The 22,037-nt window shown below is 37.1% G+C and overlaps 3 protein-coding genes across 3 annotated transcripts; 1 reads left to right on the forward strand and 2 right to left on the reverse strand.

Moving 5' to 3' along the window:
• Positions 1-3,371: 3,371 nt before the first annotated feature.
• On the forward strand, positions 3,372-6,869 carry LOC109012821 (cell number regulator 8-like). Its single transcript, XM_018994641.2, has 3 exons — positions 3,372-3,825; positions 4,767-4,969; positions 6,416-6,869. The coding sequence occupies exons 1-3, from the start codon at positions 3,504-3,506 to the stop codon at positions 6,653-6,655; spliced, it is 765 nt and encodes a 254-aa protein (XP_018850186.1). The 5' UTR covers positions 3,372-3,503; the 3' UTR covers positions 6,656-6,869.
• A 3,557-nt stretch (positions 6,870-10,426) lies between these two features.
• LOC109012820 (DNA-binding protein S1FA-like) lies at positions 10,427-16,153 on the reverse strand. Its single transcript, XM_018994640.2, has 2 exons — positions 15,950-16,153; positions 10,427-10,857 (listed from the first exon to the last, which is right to left on the reverse strand). The coding sequence occupies exons 1-2, from the start codon at positions 16,001-16,003 to the stop codon at positions 10,642-10,644; spliced, it is 270 nt and encodes an 89-aa protein (XP_018850185.1). The 5' UTR covers positions 16,004-16,153; the 3' UTR covers positions 10,427-10,641.
• On the reverse strand, positions 13,504-15,096 carry LOC118348259 (DNA-binding protein S1FA1-like). Its single transcript, XM_035689459.1, has 2 exons — positions 15,088-15,096; positions 13,504-13,638 (listed from the first exon to the last, which is right to left on the reverse strand). The coding sequence occupies exons 1-2, from the start codon at positions 15,094-15,096 to the stop codon at positions 13,504-13,506; spliced, it is 144 nt and encodes a 47-aa protein (XP_035545352.1).
• Positions 16,154-22,037: the final 5,884 nt, after the last annotated feature.

A 22,037-nucleotide genomic window follows, 5' to 3' on the forward strand; every position in this document is an offset into this window, starting at 1 on the left:
AATGTCATACGAGAAGGAGAATGCCTCGTGACGATTGGGGTGCATCATTTTCGTATTGGCCTCACTTGATAGACAAGAGGGAGAATATCTCTGAGTGTATCATGTGTGGTGTCCTCGACTTGGTTGGTCGAGCTAATGTGTTCTCCCGGTGCAACATGTATATCTCAGTGTGAGAGTTGATGATTTGAAACAGGTGAATCATCTTGCACGTTGGTCGGGTGGGACTGATTCCCCAATTTCAAATGGTGAAGTGATTTCCCCCTGTTTGGTTTATCTCTATGTGAGAACTGGTGATTTGATATTCTCTGATTGAGATTGGATAATCTAAAACATTTCTGTGTGAGATCAGCTGATTGGAAATATCTCTATGTGAGATTGAAGGTTTTTATGTGTTAAGTTCCTTATGTTGAAATACGATGAGTTTTACATACTCAAGAAAATGGTGATTTCTCGCCTTGGCGATATATATGTATACTTGAGTTTTGCACAAAGGGAAATTCTCTAGAGGGTGATTTCTCGCCTTGGCGATATACATGTATACTTGAGTTTTGCACAAAGGGAAATTCTCTATAGGGTGATTCCTCACCGTGTTTATATACAAGTATTTTACTCAGAAGGTGATTCCTCTCCATGAATGCATGTGTTTTGCTTAGAAGGTGATTTCTCACCAAGCACAATTCACGTGTTCATAGTTCTTTTACATGAAATTGTGTATTACATCATCACATACAATGTCTCTCATTAGCAGTCTTGTTAAGGCTATTTAACCTACCTGTGGTTTTGTTTATTGGAACCGTAGACTTTAATGTAAAGTTAGATCCAGGAGAGTTGCCCGAGGAAGAAGGACCAACCCAGCCTAAACAATACATACAGAAGCATGTCTCCATTATTAGTAATTATATTGTCTCTTCAGAGTTGTATTAATTAGTCCAGCGACTAATTGTTGTTAGATTTTCTGTATTTGGAAATTGGGAATAAACATATGGTTATATATTATTATTTTGGGAAATGAAGTGATATTTGGATATTCTTCTTTATTGAATGAAACTATTTACAGTTTAAACTCTGGTACAAATAGCACTTGATCATTATTTATTCTGTTGCAGTTTAAACGACCATTTACTTACACTTGTACTTCCTTATGAGTATTGCATGCCTTGATCTAAATCATGGGTGTTGCTGACCGGTTGGCACCCTTGGCACCACAAATCCTCACCAAGTCCTTTATTGAGGAACGAGGTGCCATGCGTTATGGTGGGCAAGGCTAGTATGAGCAGCACTAGAAAAACAAGACGACTAGGAAGGTTCGCTCTACACAAAGCAAGCAAATGGTGTGTTGATCGTACGTAGGTAGAGCAATCAGCAAAGGAAAGCCCAATGCATAGCGAGGGAACACTCTTAGATAACACGAAGGAGCTCTATTGACAGCAGGTGACATGCCAAGGCCCATGCTCCAGCAATGATGACTTAATAAGAGCACGCTTGGGAAAGGAGAAATATGGACGTGCGGGTCATACATTTGACCACATAAGTAAGGCCCAATGCCACATGGACAGATTTCATATGGAGACAAACTACACACCCATTTTTTAGGCAAGCTGCAAGGACGTGCATACATTGTCTCATCAGTCCACTCAATCTCTACCATTCTTCAGTCTAGTGGACGCGTGGGCAACTGAGATCCAAGATCACATATTCAGTCAACCATAAATCAAGACTTGTCTAGCCGTATATAAGATATGCAGATGATAGTCTTCATTTCACTTCCGATATCGTTGAGTACTTCAATACACTTTTATTTTTTTTTTTTTCTGTTCGGGATCTCAAGGAGGCTAAAAGCTTAGAGTCTTCATTGACAAGGAGACCAACAACTCTAGCATAGCTCTTTGTTTAGTCACTGTCCAAGTACACTCCTACGACCATGCTTGTAATGTGGGGGTAAATGTCTATGGGTATGTTCAGGACTTCATATTCTACCTCTCACCCCATTTCTCATACGAAAGTGCATATTTTCTCATTATGATTAATGACTATTTTGATGATGTAATTTTAAGTAATGTGATTTCAAAGTGCTTTGTACTCTTGGGATTGGGTAGAGAGAGTCCCTGTGTTGATCAAGTGGAGTGTTTTCCTATTGTTTTGGGTAACTGTATTTCACGTGTTGGTAGGATAGAGAGATTTCAGTGTCTAATAGGTGATGTGATTCTCCTTATGTTTTTGGTGGGTGTATTTCATGTGTTGGCCAGGTAAAGTGATTCCTCGTACCGAACATGTGGAGTGATTCTCCATACTTAGTGATACATATGATTATTCATGATTATGTTGTTTTGTTCAAAGGGTGATTACTCGCCATACTTATGATACATGTGTTTCATTCAGAGGGTGAATCTTTGCCTTACTTATGATATGTGGTTTTAGCCTTATTTACATGAAATTGGTGCATTCATATTCATTGCTATTATCTCTCATTGTTTGTGTTGTTATGTATTTTAACTTACTAAGATTTCAATTAAAATCTCACTGTGATGGTCTCACTACAGTATCGTCCATTGAAATTGTAGACTTTGATGCAGATTTAACTCATAAAGGTTATCTTGAGGAAGAAGGATTAGATTGAGGAATAGATACGGGGACTTATCCCCAATAAGTTTAATGTATTTGTAAATGTGAAGATGTTTATTTTATCTAGGAGACCAACAATTTAGGGTGTTGTATATTTGAATGTGGGTGATGAACTGATGTTTATATATAACTATATTTGGAATGAAGGAAACTAGCAACAAATATATTAATTTGCTGTATGAAAATTAATGTCATGATTGATGTATGGCATCAATATGTCACAAATCAACTTTCTACTTGCTAAGGCATATATTGATACTGCGTGTTAGCCAATCAAATACTGACACAACACCTTCTATCAATTTTTTAAAGAATAATGATATATATAGTCGTAGAATGCACAAATATCGTGCAGTCACTTTGAAAAATAGTAAGATTCTTTATTAAAAAATTAATTTATTTTCATGTGGATTTCATATTTATTCATTTTTTTCAAAACTATTGTATGACGCTTGCACACTCACGACTGCAAGTATCATTTTTTTTTTTTTAAATATAAATTTCACAAACATTAAAATCTGAAATTTTAAATTATAAAAATTAATATCACAATAAAAAATACTATTTATAAATAAATAAAATAATATATAATAAAATATTTATACGATATAATTTAATTTAAAAAATTTTAAAATTTAAGAGACAGATAAGAAGTAACGTACGAAAGCAGGGGCGTCAGGCGTGAGAGGTAGAGACTACGCACTGGATGCGATTTTTGTTGCGGACCCTACAACTTAAGAGTCTACGATGGAGCGACTTCCCAAAAGCCAAAAGTCCTCATTTCTCGCCTCTTCTATATTTTTTCCTTGCTGGTTTTCCACTCAATCCCCTCTCTCTCCCTCTCTCTGTCATTCTGAGAATCGATTTGGGGGCCAAGTTCAATGGATAACATCAATGAGAAGAATAATAATCACGAGGAATCGAGTCCGTTCTTGAGTAAGCAAGTCGGAGAAGAAGAAAAAGATGCACAGAAAACCAGCGAGCCCACCGACACCAAGACTGAAACCGTCACTATCTCGCCCGGGACCAAAGCTCCGGCTCCGGGATCGGGAAATATTGATGGATACGGCTGGACAGCCAACGGGTTGCCATTGGGACACGGGAGCGTGATGGGCGAGCCGATGGGCAGGGCCCACTGGGACTCTTCTCTCTTCTCCTGTCTTGGACGCAACGACGAGTTCTGTAGCAGCGATCTTGAAGTTTGTAAGTCATTGTTTTTTCACAGTCGATTTATCTATTAGAGTTGATATTTGGGCATTCTGTAATTACCGTTAAAAATTGGTTATTCTGTAATTGGCTCTGTCTTTCTTTGCATTCTGAATTTTGCTTTGGGTTTGGGGTTTTCTATTTGTTTCATTTTTGTGCTTGACCTGATGCTAACACATTGGTTCAAGGATAAAACCGAGCCCTGTATTACCAAAGATCAATGTTTGCTAAGAGGAATTCTGTTATTTTTGTTTTTATTTCTATATGTTTGAGGATATGGAATCGACTTCTGAGTTCTGGTTGTGTTTTTCCTTTGTGATCCATTAGTTACATAATTTTACATCTGGATGGACTTTTATGAAGAATCAGTATTTTTTAAAGAAAAAATCTTTTAAAAAAGTATGTGAAGAGTGCAATACTCCTTGATTAACATTATCAATTAGTTTTTAAAGAAAATGGCGATGAGTTAGAAAGTTTGCATTTTGTTAGTAATACATGGCATGCAGCTCGAAGAAAATTGTGAACAATTAATAATGGAGATAGAATTCACGTAGGAGGTAAATTTGATTGCTGTATACAAAATTTTATAACCCAGTTTAAAATAACTATATGAGTAATAATATGGACACGACCATTTTATAACTAGCCAGTGTGATAGTGTTACTTCATTAAACTAAGTTTTTGAAATTTGCGTTTCCCATTTGATTTGAATTTCAAAGTTTGCATAACCGTCTTTCTTTTAACAAATAAGTGTAAAAAAAAGGGATCTATATGTATCATTACTCTGATTGCATTGTGGTTTATATCAATTAATACTTTGCTGCTTTCGGAATGCAATATTTCTTGATGATGTCATTTTCTTTGTAAATTGATATGCTTTTAATGTCCAATTTTGCACCACCTTTTCATTTTTCCTTAACGTCATGTTGTCTGGCCAGGTCTTCTTGGAAGTGTGGCTCCTTGTGTGCTGTATGGAAGCAATGCTGAGAGACTTGCATCCAGTCCTGGCACTTTTGCAGATCACTGCTTGCGTTACTCTGGTCTATATTTGATTGGGAATTCCGTTTTTGGTTGGAATTTCCTTGCACCATTGTTTTCACACACTAGCCGTACTGCCATTCGTCGGAAGTTCAACCTAGAGGTAAGCTTTTCTCTTCTCACCCTCGTCACCTCCAAAATACAAGGTGACATGATCAATGGCAGTTTTGGTCTGCCATTGAGTTTAGATGTGGTTTCCATTGAGTTGGTTGATTTTATTTTGTATTGTTGTATATGTTTATGCTTTCTGTGCATATGTTTGTTCATCTATTAATTATAGCACTCCTCAATTATACATTTTGTATCCTGTGGCATTTTGTTCTTATCATAAAGTACTTCCTGTATAAATGAACCGAGCTCTGTGTAGTATTTTTTATAAGTAAAAGTTTATTAATTCCAATTGGCGTAGTCAAGTACACTGGATGTATACAAGAGAAAACACCTAGTTGGGGTGCAAAAAAAGATAAACCCATCTAGGAAAATGAACCTAACAAAGCCCTAGTCCAAGGCCAAAGATGCGCTTACCCCAAACCACCACCAGTGCAACAATGCCTATCCCACCAAACCAGATTTTGACCATACACCAAGCCACTGTAAATTCCCCAACACATTCCTCAATACTTGTAAACTCTGAATGGGCCTACTAAAAATATACAATTGGTTCTATCTTCCCTCTGGTCCTCCATGGACATGAACTACCTCCCTTATTGTCATAGTTGATTGCAAAGAGATGCAATCATGATAGTGATTTTTGAATTTTGAATATTCTCATGATAGAGATGCATTTTAAAGTGTTACTATTATATATATGTATTATAGTTGTATATCGATAAAAAACAATGTTATATTTGTGGTTTCTTGAAGTTTTGATATATATATATATAACTTATTTTTTCTAAAGATGATGTAAATATGTTTTTTAGGTAGGGGGGAGAGAGAGAGAGAGAGAGAGAGAGAGAGCATTTCAATTGCAACCATGGTTTTTAGTTAGTAAGCCTTATGCCATGGACACCTTTGGTCTGAGAATGTTATGGTGTTAATAAAGTTGTTAGTATTTCTGTTGTGGTGTTCTTGGCCTTCTGGTCATGTGGATTCGTGAGTTACATATGTTTCGTATATTTTATCTACTTCAACTTCCACAGGATGTTCTTAACTTCCACGCCCTACTTCAGATAATGCTCTCTGTTTTCACTTTATAGCAATTGTGAATTATAGAAATCATTGCTCCTATTCATACTCTTGAATGTTTTAAGGATTTAGGACACTAAATGTGTTAATTGGTAAAAGGATACGGCAAAGTCAATAGTAATTTAAATTGAGAAATTTGATACTTAGTCCTGTTCTTCCATACAGGTCAATGGGAGTTTTGATTTCCATATACACCCCGAGAATAATCTTATGATTATAACTTAATTTTCCTTGGATTTTATAATTTTGTTCCTTTTTATGCTACTTGAGGCCTTGTAGTTATGTAACTGATTTTCACTAATAGAAATTATAATAAGTATTGAGGGCTTATGAATTTGTTCATGATTTTCTATGAAAACAGGGCAGCTGTGAGGCACTTCATAAGTCATGCGGGTGCTGTGGAAGCTTTCTGGAGGATGAGGTGCAGCGTGAACAATGTGAATCTGCTTGTGATACCATGACTCATGTCTTCTGCCACATGTGTGCTCTTTGTCAGGAAGGTCGGGAACTCCGTCGTAGATTGCCTCATCCGGGGTTCAATGCTCAACCAGTCTTGGTTATGATTCCTCCAATGGAGCAGACCATGGGCCATCCTGCCTGAGAGCTTCGTGCCTTAGCATGGAAGAGTTGTATTGTCTATATAGTATCAGTACGACACGATGATACTGAACTGTGTAAACTGTATTTGAGTTTCCTGAGCTGCCTCTAAAGAACTCTTGCTTTGTTTGATTGAACACCTGTAAGTAAGGTACAATGAAAATGTTGACTTCACCCTTTCTGTGTTTATAATACGTGATGTTTTGTGTGTTTTCATTTTTGGTATGTCTTGTGTTTGATAACAAGGTCTTGGAGCGTCTAATTCTTTGTTCAGTCAGTGTGTCCATGCATGAGTATTACAACAACAACAATGATAATAATTGAAATTTGAGACTCCATACAACAGAACAGAAGAGCCTGCATTGTGTTTGTAAAGTGGATGGGATTTTTCCTTTTTGCTTGAATGAAAGGTTTTGCCCCCAATGAAACTGTTTTAAGCCTCTGCTACTGCCTTTTTACACTCATTATGAGAAGTAAATAAAAACATAAGGGGTACTAGAACTGTCTACGGAGTGTTAAGGAGTGTTAAGCTTCGTTTGGATCATAAATTTATCGCAACTCATTATTACAATTTTTTTAAATTCTAACACAAAATATAATAAACAATTCAACTTTTTCAAATTTCAAAATAATAATAATATTTAAAAATAATATTCTAATAATATTTTATCATCTCAACTCAATTCAACTCAACTCAACTCAACTCAGTCCAAAAACAGCCTTAATCTTCAATTGTAAATTCTATCTTCTAGGAAATAAAGAAGAAGAAGAAAGCAAGTTTGGTATCACGGCTAGGGCTCGAGGCAATGTTGTGTTGTTTTTGCTGGGTTTTCCACTACTGCCTATTCTTGCCGATAAGAGAAGTTGTTGCTGGCAGAATTGGGTACCCTCCATTCCTGATGCGCCACTTCTACATCCTACAGATTTTACAATAACTTCAACTACACTATATTCTTGTTTTTTCTTAAAGAAAAATCTTAAATCCAAAAATATAAACCCTAAACTTCTAAAGACCTAATGCTAATTATTTTTAAAAATAAATCTTTACATCAACCTACTGTTGGCTGCAGCCGCAACACACCTGACGTGTGGACCGGCTGATGTGCTCAGGTGTGGAGGAAAAAAAAAAGGAGCGTATAGAGGAAAAAAAAAAGAGAAAAGGTAAGAAAAGAAAAGAAATCAGCTCAGGTGTGCTACGATTGATGTGCTACAGTAGGTTGTTCTATAGTTTTACTCTTATTTTTAAGACAATCATTTGAGGCAATCACCTCGATAAACGGTTGAAATAATAATAATAAAAAAGAATTAATTCGGCATTATTTAATATTTTTTTAGTTTGCCTTTTAAAACTTTAATGAAAACTTTAAGTAGTTGAATCATTTTATTTATTTTTTCTGTCGACAAAGGTACATATTATATTATCAAAAGAGAAATAATGCGGAGAGGTAGGATTAAAAGACAATTACAAATAACAACCAAAGATACAGTAAATTGCAGGGAATGTTAAATATGTGAATGGTTCTCGTGTGAATGTGAAATATGTGAACTGAAGGCCAAAATGGTGAGGTAAGAGGATCAGATGTGGAGATTAATCGATGATGAGTTTGTATGCGTGTTGGTGAAAACTGGCTGAGTAGGTCCAAATCTTCGGAAAAACAAGAAAATGAACGAAACATATAAGGAAAATTGAGAAGAAAGATGGGGGGAAATTAAGGGGGTTGGCGCTTGGTAGAGGACGTAGATGAACTGAATGAGGAAAGGCCGCTACCCTTGAAAGAAAGATTATCGCTAGGGAGGGAGGAGGAAAGGCTACCCACCTGCTTTGGTACGATGTGAAACTAAATCCTTGGAAAAGAGAACATAAACCAAAAGTCACACCCCATGACAAAGGCGAAAAAAGGATGCCATGCTTATGGAAGGTGGGCAGGTGTTAGAACCGCTACTTGAATACAGGATGACGGAAGCCTTGCAGCAAGATGGGACGGGGAAGAGTTGATGGAATAGAGGCTTGGTAGCGGAAGTGAGGTGGATCGACAGAAAGAAACTCTAACGGTGGGGTGAGTGCGTGGTGGTGGTGGTGGTGGATGGGCGACCGTTGAACCAGCTTCTAACATCTAACAAAACAAGGTAAACGAAAATGTAAAAAACAAAGGAGGGAAAAGTCGGATTTGTCAAAGGATCTCAAAGAAAAAGTTTACTTGGAGCTTGTTAAACTAATCCTGTCCATGGCAATAGATGGTTTAAGAAACCGAGCCAATAAAAGAGACCTAATGAACCTGTCCATGCTAATTTGCTCTTGTTTAAGGCATCCAGTATTTCTTTATGTGAATCAGATTCTTGGAATGTTACTACTTGAACAATCACTGTCAATTATTAGCAAAAGCAGCAAGCATACTGAAATGCCATGGGTCACGACTATGCAATCTTTTAATGTAATTTCATTGTTTGTCTTCTTTGTTTGCCATAGTTAGTGAATCAAATAGTACTTTCCTTGTTTGCCTTGGGTCAAGCTCACAGCCAATTCGACAACTACTCTGCACATCACACTGTTTTGAATTCAAGTTCAAATTCATGATCATCCATCATGTTTATCTTTATCTGCTGAGGGTTGGAAAGGGGTTTGTGGAGAACTCAAGTCCATCATGTTTCTTTTTCTTCTGAAACAATGTAACTTCATTATTGCCAGAAGCTTTTCATTGAAACAAATTATTTGTTCATTAACTATGCAACCTCTCGAGTTGCTGCTGCTGCTGCTGCTCTATTTTCTCTGGGATGTTTTTGTTTTCATTAGTGTACATGCTGCTAAGAACTGATTTCAAGAGTTGAACACTATTAGCTACAGAAGCAACAGAAAAATATGTTCTATAACTGCTACTGGATATAGTTTCTGGATAGTTGAACACTGTTTTATATGTTCTATATCTGCTGCTGTTGGATATAGTTGAACACTATTAGCCACCATGTCCTAGAAATATTTGGTACAACTATATTTGGCACAATTATATTATAGTTGAACACTAGTAAATATTTGGTACAAACATATTTTGTTGAAGGAAGAACTCACTAGTTTATAATCTGTTTCATGTATTGGTTGCCGAAAATGCAAGCATGAAGCTGATTTTGCCTTTTATGTTGATGCTTTGTGCTTGCAACAATTTTATGTAATTTCATGTATAAGTTGCTGGAAATTATGAAAATGAAAATGAAGCTAATTTGATGGATTTACACACAAGATAGATAAATCATAACAACAACAACATTTTATCATAGAGAGAAGGATTGCTAATCCAATCTGGTTTTAATTTTTAATAGGTTAGCCAAAATGCAAAAGTAGAATGTTTAGCAAAATAATTGCCTAAACTAATGGCTAAATCAATGCTAGTGCTCTAAGCCAGATAATGCGACCCAAATATCCTTTATTCTTTTTTCTGTTTTACTAAAAACTATGCTAAGCCAATGCAGCCGCTCATCTACATCCCTTGCACTTGCATTGAGAAGACTGAACACTCGGGAAAGGCCTAATGAATGGATAACACCCTGCATTACAATCACATGCCAAATCCTGCTCTAAAGCCCATACATACCTAACCTGAATGCTAAGGTGGCAGCAGTACGGTGTTCTGGTCCTAACAGGGGATAACAATAGGGAAAAAAAAGAAAAGAACAACCAAGATAAAGCTTAAAAGATACTGGATCAATGTAAGGACCAACAACACCAGGCGCTCCTAACCCTTACACCCTAAGAATAAAACAGAAAAGACAAGTGAACAAGGGGTAACAGAACAATTGAAAACTCCATCAGAAAAACAAACAAAGCATTCTTACTTCTTGGTCTAACTTAATATTACGTTAACTTCTAATTATAAAGTTAAATTTTGACTGATGTCAGGGAGATGAAGGAAAGTAACTTAGACACTCTCAACACCAGAAGAAAGGGAATTTCCAATAATAGTTCAAAAAGATGAACACAAGAAAGCATATCTTGAGTTTCTACTCTCCAGGTGCAGAAACACCTTGCTTCATTCTCTCCCTCTTCATCTTCTTCTTGGAGACCGGCTTCTTTTTCCTTGGAGGAAGAGTTTTTTGTGCATACATGTAAAGTACGTAATTTCCAACAAGGAATATCAACAATAGCCCAACAACAACCAGGAGCACTATCAGTCCAGGGTTGAACCCTTTGGCTTCAGCATCCTTGATCATATCTCCCTAATCATTGCAACAACAAATCATATTTTTGTGAGGACACAACAGACTGAAAGCAACAACAAATAAAAAACTGAGAAAGGATGACATAGCCCACCATACAACATCAACGCAAGCAATCCAGCTTATGGTCTAAAATCATTAACATTGGTATTTTATTCTCCTAGGCAATGATGTTCACATATTTTGTTAGTACAATCAATTCAAGCATGTTAACAAATGGCCAAACTTTAAGATGGGTTTCAAGCATAATAAAGCACTACTGTCACTTTTGATGAGCAATACTAGGGCATAACCTACCCTGGATTGGATTTTAAGGTTTTTATATGATCTTCCAAGTCAACTCTATTTTTTTTTTTCAGAAATAAATCAAGCCCATTAAAATTGGATTTGGAAGCTTATATTTCTGCAAGCTTATTGAGTATGTCTAAGAAATAACTAAATTTTTGACAAGTAAGAAATAACTAAATTTTTGATAATGAGTATCAATCAAATACATCTACTCTCTGGTCAATTCCGTGTACTTGGTAGTAATAAAGAAGCTTTTTTTTTTTTTTTTTTCCAAGGAATCAATGAATCCCATTTATTCAAATTAGTTATATGTAATGCTTTATAGAAGTTTTTATACTTGAAATAAAAATAATTTCTTATTTTTCCACAACAGGATCTTTTCAAGCTTACAAGAGCTCCAAAATGTAGACAGGAATTATTGGTGAGTGAACTGATTTAATATAAGAATTTGAACTTGAAATTGATAATGGGGAAGGTGGGTATCTCCATGCACATCGGCATCTCCCAAACAAGTAAGGTTAGAGAAAAATGAACATAAGTATTATTTTGTTTTTTAAAGGTACAGATCAAATGGAGACTTCAGCTCATCATGTGAACAAAATGAGGCTAACCAATAAGCCTAAGAAGAAACTCTAACGATGGGGTGAGTGCGTGGTGGTGGATGGGACGGGGAGTTGGCTTCAAGTGTTGATGGAATGGAGGCTTGGTAGCGGAAGTGAGGTGGATCGACAGAAAGAAACTCTAACGATGGGGTGAGTGCGTGGTGGTGGTGGTGGATGGGCGACCGTTGAACCAGCTTCTAACATCTAACAAAACAAGGTAAACGAAAATGTAAAAAACAAAGGAGGGAAAAGTCAGATTTGTCAAAGGATCTCAAAGAAAAAGTTTACTTGGAGCTTGTTAAACTAATCCTGTCCATGGCAATAGATGGTTTAAGAAACTGAGCCAATAAAAGAGACCTAATGAACCTGTCCATGCTAATTTGCTCTTGTTTATACCTCTTGTTTAGAGCATCCAGTATTTCTTTATGTGAATCAGATTCTTGGAATGTTACTACTTCAACAATCACTGTCAATTATTAGCAAAAGCAGCAAGCATACTGAAATTCCATGGGCCACGACTATGCAATCTTTTAATGTAATTTCATTGTTGTCTTCTTTGTTTGCCATATTTAGTGAATCAAATAGTACTTTCCTTGTTTGCCTTGGGTCAAGCTCACAGCCAATTCGACAACTACTCTGCACATCACACTGTTTTGAATTCAAGTTCAAATTCACGATCATCCATCATGTTTATCTTTATCTGCTGAGGGTTGGAAAGGGGTTTGTGGAGAACTTAAGTCCATCATGTTTCTTTTTCTTCTGAAACAATGTAACTTCATTATTGCCAGAAGCTTCATTGAAACAAATTATTTGTTCATTAACTATGCAACCTCTCGAGTTGCTGCTGCTGCTCTATTTTCTCTGGGATTTTTTTGTTTTCATTAGTGTACATGCTGCTAAGAACTGATTTCAAGAGTTGGAACACTACTAGCTACAGAAGCAATAGAAAAATATGTTCTATAACTGCTAATGGATATAGTTTCTGGCTAGTTGAACACTGTTTTATATGTTCTATATCTGCTGCTGTTGGATATAGTTGAGCACTATTAGCCACCATGTCCTAGAAATATTTGGTACAACTATATTTGGCACAATTATATTGTAGTTGAACACTAGTAATTGCCTAATCTAATAGCTAAATCAATGCTAGTGCTCTAGGCCAGATAATGCGACCCAAATATCCTTTATTCTTTTTTCTGTTTTACTAAAAACTATGCTAAGCCAATGCCACCGCTCATCTACATCCCTTGCACTTGCACTGAGAAGACTGAACACTCGGGAAAGGCCTCATGAATGGATAACACCCTGCATTACAATCACATGCCAAATCCTGCTCTAAGCCCATACATACCTAACCTGAATGCTAAGGTGGCAGCAGTACGGTGTTCTGGTCCTAACAGGGGTAACAATAGGGAAAACAAAAAAAAGAACAACCAAGATAAAGCTTAAAAGATACTGGATCAATGTAAGGACCAACAACACCAGGTGCTCCTAACCCTTACACCCTAAGAATAAAACAGAAAATACAAGTGAACAAGAGGGAACAGAACAATCGAAAACTCCATCAGAAAAACAAACAAAGCATTCTTACTTCTTGGTCTAACTTAATATTACGTTAACTTCTAATTATAAAGTTAAATTTTGACTGATGTCAGGGAGATGAAGGAAAGTAACTTAGACACTCCCAACACCAGAAGAAAGGGAATTTCCGATAATAGTTCAAAAAGATGAACACAAGAAAGCATATCTTGAGTTTCTACTCTCCAGGTGCAGAAACACCTTGCTTCATTCTCTCCCTCTTCATCTTCTTCTTGGAGACCGGCTTCTTTTTCCTTGGAGGAAGAGTTTTTTGTGCATACATGTAAAGTACGTAATTTCCAACAAGGAATAATAGTGTATTTTATTGGAGACCGGCTTCTGTTGAGAGCTTTCGTTAGAATTTTAGTGTATTTTATTTTATTTTGTGATTAAAGAAATATTTTTTAATAATTTTTTTTACTTTTTGATTAATAAAATATTTTTAATGATGTTTTAAATTTATTTTATTTTTTAAAATTATTAAAAAATATTAAAAAAATTTATATAAAAAATAGCTTAAAATATATATATATATAAATACGTACTGCTCCAGCGAGATGCTACAAGCTGTAGCATCATCCAGTCTATTACTCCGTCTAAATAGAAATCCTGTCAACTATCAAGTCAAAAATAGGCCAAAATACGTACGACCTATACTTGAAATAAAAATAATTTCTTATTTTTCCACAACAGGATCTTTTCAAGCTTACAAGAGCTCCAAAATGTAGACAGGAATTATTGGTGAGTGAACTGATTTAATATAAGAATTTGAACTCGAAATTGATAATGGGGAAGGTGGGTATCTCCATGCACATCGGCATTTCCCAAACAAGTAAGGTTAGAGAAAAATGAACATAAGTATTATTTTGTTTTTTAAAGGTACAGATCAAATGGAGACTTCAGCTCATCATGTGAACAAAATGAGGCTAACCAATAAGCCTAAGAAGAAGAGAACAGAGAGATGAAAAGGGTTGGTGAAGATGACACCAAGAAATCAAGGTATTTCTTCAAATCGAAAAGGTTTATTATTGTTCCATTAACAAGAAGAATTGAAGACTTGAGTAAGCAGACTGTGATTAAATGCAGAAATCTATAAGCACCGTCACAAAAACTGAGTACCCATCCAAAAAGTTCATCTGCTTCTGTGGTTCAGATTTGTTAGTGTTCTTTTGGGCTGCAGGATGTTCTTATTCATTGGTTGCTTATTGGATGCTCTAGGTATGGGGATGCTTACCATTCATTAAGATTGTAGCTTGGAGTTTGGTTCGTGGGATTTAAATTTGCACTGTGTGGAGCAATTTGGATCTTAGAGAATTTGGGCTGCTTTCAGTAATTGGAAGTAGTTTGTGGAAATAAGAATTCTCGTTGAACTGGTGATTTCGGGGACAATACGGATATGCTCTTAAATGGGTTCTGATCAATGTTATCTGAAAATCTTTCTTTCCCCTATCAGTTGCATCAATACATTATGGGTGCAATACGCATTTATAACTTTATAAGTTCTGCTAAAATGTGAAAGGAAAAATGTAGAGAACCAACAGATCATTAATAATCAGCAACAACAAAGACTACAAGCAATGCGTAGGACGGTAACAGAATAACACATAGCATGGACAGAAATATGGTCCTCCTGTAGAGGATCCGTACCCATGACAATTAATCTCTCGACTTGCATTTCTCCATTAAATAAGTGATGCAATGCATTTGTTCAAATTGAATATGAATTTGAAGAACTCTCTCTCACGGAATTGAAAGAACTTACCTTAGACATTATGGCAAAAAATTCATAATTTTTTATAGGTAAAATATTCATAAAATCTTAGGCCCCATTTGGTTTCACAAATGGTCTCATCCCATCTCATCTCATCTCATCTCAACATCCAAACACCAATCAAACACAAACAATTTTCAACTTTTTCATCTAATCCATAACTTAATCATTACAACTTTCACAAACTTTCAAACAAAATACAAAAAACAATTCAACTTTTTTAAATCTCAAAACAAAAAAATATTAAAAGATTATATTTTAACTTTATAATTTTTTATTCAACTTTTTCTCTCCATTTCCAAAACCTCATAAAACATCTTAATTCAAATAATTCAACTACTATTCACAGATTTCTCATCCTATCTCATCTGTATAACCAAACGAGGACTTATTAAATTATAAATGACCTACGAACTCGAATAACTGAAACTATACAGCAGAATCAATACGAGATTTCAGTTAACGAATAGTTCCTTCGCTCTGTTTCTTAAAACTTGAGAAGATTTCCAGGAAAGGAAACAAATATCAGGTTTCAATGTCCTGAACCTTACTGAACATGCATAGTAAATTTCCTCGAGCTTGCAGGAAAATTATTAATCATGAAACATGTAACCAGCGCAAAAAATAACGTTTTCCCATAGAATTTTCCGGGAAACATTATATACCCAATAAAATCACCCAAGGAACGTTAAAAAGAAATCGTAATAATAACGACTCCATCAAACAATATGAATAAGATCAATTATATTCCAGTAGATCTTTGATTTAGAGGCCTTAAACTTAATTTCATTTAGACAGATCTCTTAATGTTATCTGAATAAGGGATGGATATGGGTTCCGTTTGAAAACGTACCACGCGATCAAAGGAGGGAGGAACCTTGTCAGCGAACTCGTACTCGTCGTCCATGGCTGTGACTCAGAGCCAAGAGATCAGCTCAGCTTCTCGGCGGGGAGCCGAAAGAATTGAACCAAACTCCAAAGAAAGTTCGAGAACACAAACGAGAGGGAGAAGGGGGTCGGAGACTCGCACGGATCGAAACTGGACGTTTGGCAAAGAGTATTTGTAGTACCGTGATATATTAACAGATTCGCGTGATATTTCAATTTTGCCCTCGGGGCGTATTTCATTAGGCAGTTTTTCTGGTACAGGTGGTTCGCGTACCAATGCCTACGTGGAAAGTTTTGTCGGGTGACATTTGTTATAGGAAAAATTTAATTGTAAGCGATTATGCGCATTAATACGCGTATTCATTCAATATGATTAATTAGAAAGTATATTTTATTGAAAACAGTGCTAATTTGAATTTAGAATATGAAAGCAACAATATTAATACGCAGATTAGTATGCAAATTTGTTAGTACATAGTAAAACTCTTTGTTATATTATAAAAAAAATAAACAACGTAGAGAATAGAAAGAGAAAACATATTTAAGAAAACAACGCAAACTTCCTCAATGCATTCATCTCCCCCAAATCTCTTCCTCAACGCAAGCATCTCCTCTGCGCGCGATGGCGATGGGACGACGACAGTCTCCTCCACACGTAACGGTCTCCTCTGCCAGCGACGGTCTCCTTTCCGCTCGACAGACTCCTTTGTGTCGACAATCTCAGGTACTCCTGTTAAGTGGACACCGATTTGATAAATGTAAAAATGCAATAATTTAGGTTATCTGAGGACTAGAACCTCCACTCACACTTGGGTGAATTCAAGAAATTTCATTGATTCAGATTGTAAACAAGGATTTCTATTTGTATTGGACTCTACAACAGAAATAATAACTAACATACCCATTAAGTAGACGTGGTCCAACATGGCCTCTTAACTGAATGGATAAGAAATTGACTAAGTCTAGAGTAACTGCCCCAGCCCATGACTCATGCGAGAATTGACAAAAATACCATAAGAAATTAGATAAAGACCCAGCATATATATAACACCTAAGAAAGCCCTAAAGATTCTTCAAACCATCTTCCTTCTTCTGCGCTACACGTAACAATGCTCCATTCTCAGAGGATTTTGCCCACAAAATCAGTGAACCTTCTTTGCATCTCCTCCAAATCTTCCCAAGTAGCATCCTCCGTTATTGCCCCTTTCCATTGTACTAGGAACTCGACTTCGCTACAGTGCCTTCGTTTCGCAAGTCGCCGCTGCAACACTTGCTCTGGTTCAGGAGCTAGGGTTCCATCACGGTTGACTTGGGGAAGTTGGGGTATTTGTGATTCCCGGCACAAATCCAATCTATATGCAAATTTTCCCACCTTCTGGAGAATCTTGAAGGGGCCGTAATACCTTAGCAAAATCTTCAAAATTCTCCTCATCGCCACCATCATCTGTTTGTACGTTCTTAACCTTAGGTAAACCCACTCTCCCTCTTTAAGTTCTCTTCCAGTTTTGAGTTTATTTGCATACTACCTCGTCTTATTTTGTGACTTGTGCAGATTCTCATGGACTAGTTGTGCTATGAAATCGCAGCTTTGCAACTCCTCCTCGACTGACTGAACATGAGTTGACCCTGGCTCGTAACACAGTAGGCGTGTGGGTGTTGTCCATAAATAGCCTCGTATGGTGAGATCTATGTTGAACTGTGTCTTGAAGTGTTGTAAACATATTCTGCTAGTGGTAACCATCGTGTCCAATCTTTGGGTCTATCACTAAAAAAACACCTTAAATAACATTCAATGTCTTATTTGTTACCTCTGTTTGGCCATTTGTCTAAGGATGATAGGCTGAACTCATGAGCAGATCTGTCCCACAAATCCTAAATAGCTTCTTCCAAAATTGGCTTGTAAATATAGGATCCCTGTCACTTATAATTGTTTGAGGCATCCCATGTAGCTTGAATATATTTTCCATAAAGATTCTAGCTACTGTGAAAGCTGTGTATGGATGTGTAAGTGACAAGAAATGTGCATACTTACTTAACCTGTCAACCACCACCGTGATAATAGTTTTTCCTCCTGAGGGTGGCAACCCTTCTATGAAATCCATGTTAATGTTCTCCCAATTCTTTTCTGGTATAGGAAGAGGTTGAAGCAACTTGTAGGGTGAATGGTTTCAACCTTATTCCTCTAGCATACATCACATTCTCTGATGAAGGCTCGGATGTCACTATGCTGACCAGGCCAGAAAAATTTCCTTTTTACTCTTGCATTTGTTTAATGCACACCTGTGTGACCCCCTAATGAACTACTATGGAATTGTTGCAGGATTTGTTGCTAGAAGGGCACGAGAGTTCCCAAATCAATCTTCCCTTATAAAAGAGAAAATCATTTCGGAATTGGTATAAAGCTGGATCCAGGGTCCCTTGATGGTAGAGGCTGATAAGCTTCTTGAGAGATTGTCCTAGTAGGTAGTGTCTCCACTTCCGAATTGCCATTACCAAAGCCAATAACTTCTTCTCGTATGTGAGCAAGGCCAGATTTCGTTCCTTCAGTGCTTGACTTAGATAGGCAATAGGCTGCCCCTCCTGCATTAATACTGCCCCTAAACTTTCCCCTAAGGCATCACACTCTATAATAAAAGCTTTAGAGAAATCTGGTAATCTTAATACCAGGCCGCTTACCATAGCTTCTTTTAGCTTCTCAAAAGCTTGTTGGGCCTTATCTGTCCAGCAAAAAGTATCCTTCTTCAACAAGGTTGTGAGTGGTGTAGCAATACTTCCATAGTCTTGTATAAACTTCCGGTAATAGCCCGTTAGTCCTAAGAACCCCCTCAAAACTTTGAGGTTCTTAGGCACTACCCAATTCTGCATAGCCTCAATTTTCTATAGATCAGTCTGTACTGCTTCCTTTGAAATAATTTGCCACAAATTTCCACCCTAATGCACCCAAAAATACACTTGGAAGCCTTTGCAAAAAACTGGTGAGATTGTAAGGTTTCCAAAACAGTGTAGAGATGTTTTAAATGTTCTTGTAATGTCTTGTTGTAAATTAAGATATCATCGAAGAAAACCATCACAAACCTTCTTAAATAAGGTCGAAACTCCTCATTCATCAACCATTGAAAAGTTGATGGAGCATTGGTAAGGCCGAATGACATTATCAAAAACTCATAGTGATCTTCATGGGTCCTAAAAGTCGTCTTAGGTACGTCTTTTGGGTTCATTCTGATGTGGTGGTACCCCGTGCGTAGATCCAACTTGGAAAACACTTGAGCTCCATGAATCTCATCCAACAACTCATCAATGTTGGGTATGGGGTACTTGTCTTTCACTATATCTTTATTGAGTGCGCAATAATCCACACACATTCGCCATCCCCCATCGGCCTTTCTCACCAATAGAATCGGGGAAGAATATGGGCTTTGGCTGCTTCTAATAATTCCACCTTTTATCATGTCTACTACCACCCTCTCAATTTCTTCCTTTTGATGGTATGGATACCTATAAGGCCTTACACAAGTGGGTTTAGAACCTGGTTGCAATGTAATTTTGTGATCATGACTTGGAGGTGGAGGTAGACCACTTGGCTCAACAAATATTCCCTTAAACTTATCAACAATACCCTGCACAGCCAATGGAACAGGTTCTTGAGGGTCTATGCTAACTCCCTCTAAATACTGTAGCCATACTCCTTTGGCATAATTTTTCTTTAGACCCTGCACATATTCAGCTTCTTCCACTACACGGCTTGGTAAATGTATTCCTCTTAACGTAACAACAACATTTTCAACATTAAAAGACATGATTAGATCTGAAAAATTCCATACTAAAGTACCCAACTCTCTTAACTAGTCCATACCCAAGACTATATCACATCCCCCCAAAATCAACAAATATTAATCAGACGTAGTTTGCAACCCTTGTAATAGGAGTGGGACAACCTTACATAAACCAAGGAAAGGGAGGTTGGCTCCATTAGCCAATTGGACTGATAGTTGGCTTTCCTCCACTGGTAGTCGAGCTTTCCTTGCTACATTTGGGTCAATAAAACTATGTGTACTCCATGTGTCAATGAGGATTATCACACTGGTTTTATTGATGACCCCTGTTAATCTCATGGTTTTAGGAGTCAATGCACCTACCATAGCATGCAATGAAATACCTAACATCTCCCCTTTTTCCTCCTCTCCCTCTTTCTCTTCTTCTGATTGGATTATAGCTAATGACCCCTCAGTTTCTTCTTCCTCTACTTCTTCTATCCTCATCCCTTCTAATAAAAAGAGTTTAGGTCTATTATATCTATGAACTGGTTGGAATCTCTCATCACAATAATAACAAAGACCCTTATCCTTCCTTTCTTGCATTTGGGCAGGAGATATTCTTCTAATGGGTAGGGTTGGTCTTCTATTTGTGTTTGGGAATCTGTTGTTGGTATTGTGGAAGGTTGGATTGGGTCTAGTAGGTGGAGGTGGAAGTCTCAATATAGGGGAAGGTGCTGGTAATTTGGAAATTTGGTGTGGATTTGGTTGAGTGGAAAAGTTTCGGGTACTTTGACCCTGGGCTCTTCTTATGATCTCCTCTTCTTGTAATCTGGCCAATCCAAAGGCAGCTGATAATGCAGGGGGTTTAAACATAGTCACAGAAATTCTACGGACATTTATCAACCCACTTAAAAAGGTACTCATACGAAACTCCTTAGTTATCCCCTTTATCTTATTGGATAACTCTTCAAATTGGGTTTGATACTCTTCAACTGAGCTGGTCTGTTTTAATTTAGTAAACTGTCCCACCGGATCCTCATAGGTTGAGGGTGCAAACCTTACCCTTAATGCAGTAACAAACTCATCCCAATTAGAAATTGGGCTTGAGGTCATGAGCCAAGAATACCATGAGAGGGCTTTACTCTCCATGTGAAATAAGGCTATTTGAAGCCTTTGGTCCTCTGGGGTGTTGTAATAGGAGAAAAATGGGTTTGCCTTTAAGATCCACTCAGCTGGATAAGCCCCACCAAACTTAGGGAATTCCAATCTAAGAGACCTCACCTGAATCCCCCAATTTTCCTCAAATAAATGATTGTTACTAACCTTTGGGTTCTGATTAGAAGATCCTTCACCTGGTTGCACATCATGGCTAGTTGCTCATATGTGGAAGCAAGATTGTTTAACTGGTCTAAAACTTCTTCTAACATCCCCTTTTTGTCTCTCCCATTCTTCTTGCAGGTGCGTATTCTCTCCCTTTAATGCTGAGATTGCTTCCACGAGCTGGGCATGCCTAGTCCCCTCTACCATGTCGTAGGAAGCGGCTCTGAGACCACTTTTAAGTGGAACATAGATTTGATAAATTTAAAAATGCAATAATTCTGGTTATCTGAGGACCAGAACCTCCACTCACACTCACTTGGGTGAATTTGAAAAATTTTATTGATTCAAATTGTAACAGGGACTTGTATTTGTACTGGACTCTACAACAGAAATAATAACTAACAGACCCATTAACTAAACTTGGCCCAACATGGCCTCTTAACTGAACGGATAAGAAATTGACTAAATCTGGAGTAACTGCCCCAGCCCATGACTCATGCAAGAATTGACAAAAATACCCTTAAGAAATTAGATAAAGACCCAACATATATATAACGCCTAAGAAAACCCTAAAGACACTTCAGACCATCTTCCTTCTTCTGCACCGCACGTAACAATCTTACTCCATCCCCATTATTGCAATGACTTCAAAACTTCTCCGGCCCTCTTTCTTTCTATTTCAGATTGTCTTCTATGCCTCTTCCTTCCCTTCCATTATTTTCATATTTTCTCTCCTCTTTTTGTGATGGCTTTCATACATCTTGAACGAAAAGAAAAAAAAAAGTTGTTGTGATGCCTTTCATGTTACGGGATCATGGCTTCCGGGGCCTAAGGCTTCTTTACGTGGGCTGCAGATAGGTTTAAAATTCATGTGGCTCAATCTTTCTTGCAGATTTGGATAAATTTGATTTCTTTTTTTATGCAACTATGTTATACTTCTTACTTTATTTACAAGTGTAAAGAAATCGAAATAACACC

This window comes from Juglans regia, chromosome 4, assembly GCF_001411555.2.
Source record: "Juglans regia cultivar Chandler chromosome 4, Walnut 2.0, whole genome shotgun sequence".
Taxonomy (NCBI): domain Eukaryota; kingdom Viridiplantae; phylum Streptophyta; class Magnoliopsida; order Fagales; family Juglandaceae; genus Juglans; species Juglans regia.

Bases quoted from the DNA above. Each gene is read 5' to 3' on its own strand.
- LOC109012820 (XM_018994640.2), bottom strand. From the start codon at position 16,003: ATGGACGACGAGTACGAGTTCGCTGACAAGGTTCCTCCCTCCTTTGAT. The intron at 10,858-15,949 runs GTACGTTTTCAA...TGCAATGATTAG, and splicing joins CTCCCTCCTTTGATCGCGTG to GGAGATATGATCAAGGATGC.
- LOC109012821 (XM_018994641.2), top strand. From the start codon at position 3,504: ATGGATAACATCAATGAGAAGAATAATAATCACGAGGAATCGAGTCCG. The intron at 3,826-4,766 runs GTAAGTCATTGT...TTGTCTGGCCAG, and splicing joins TAGCAGCGATCTTGAAGTTT to GTCTTCTTGGAAGTGTGGCT. The intron at 4,970-6,415 runs GTAAGCTTTTCT...CTATGAAAACAG, and splicing joins GTCGGAAGTTCAACCTAGAG to GGCAGCTGTGAGGCACTTCA.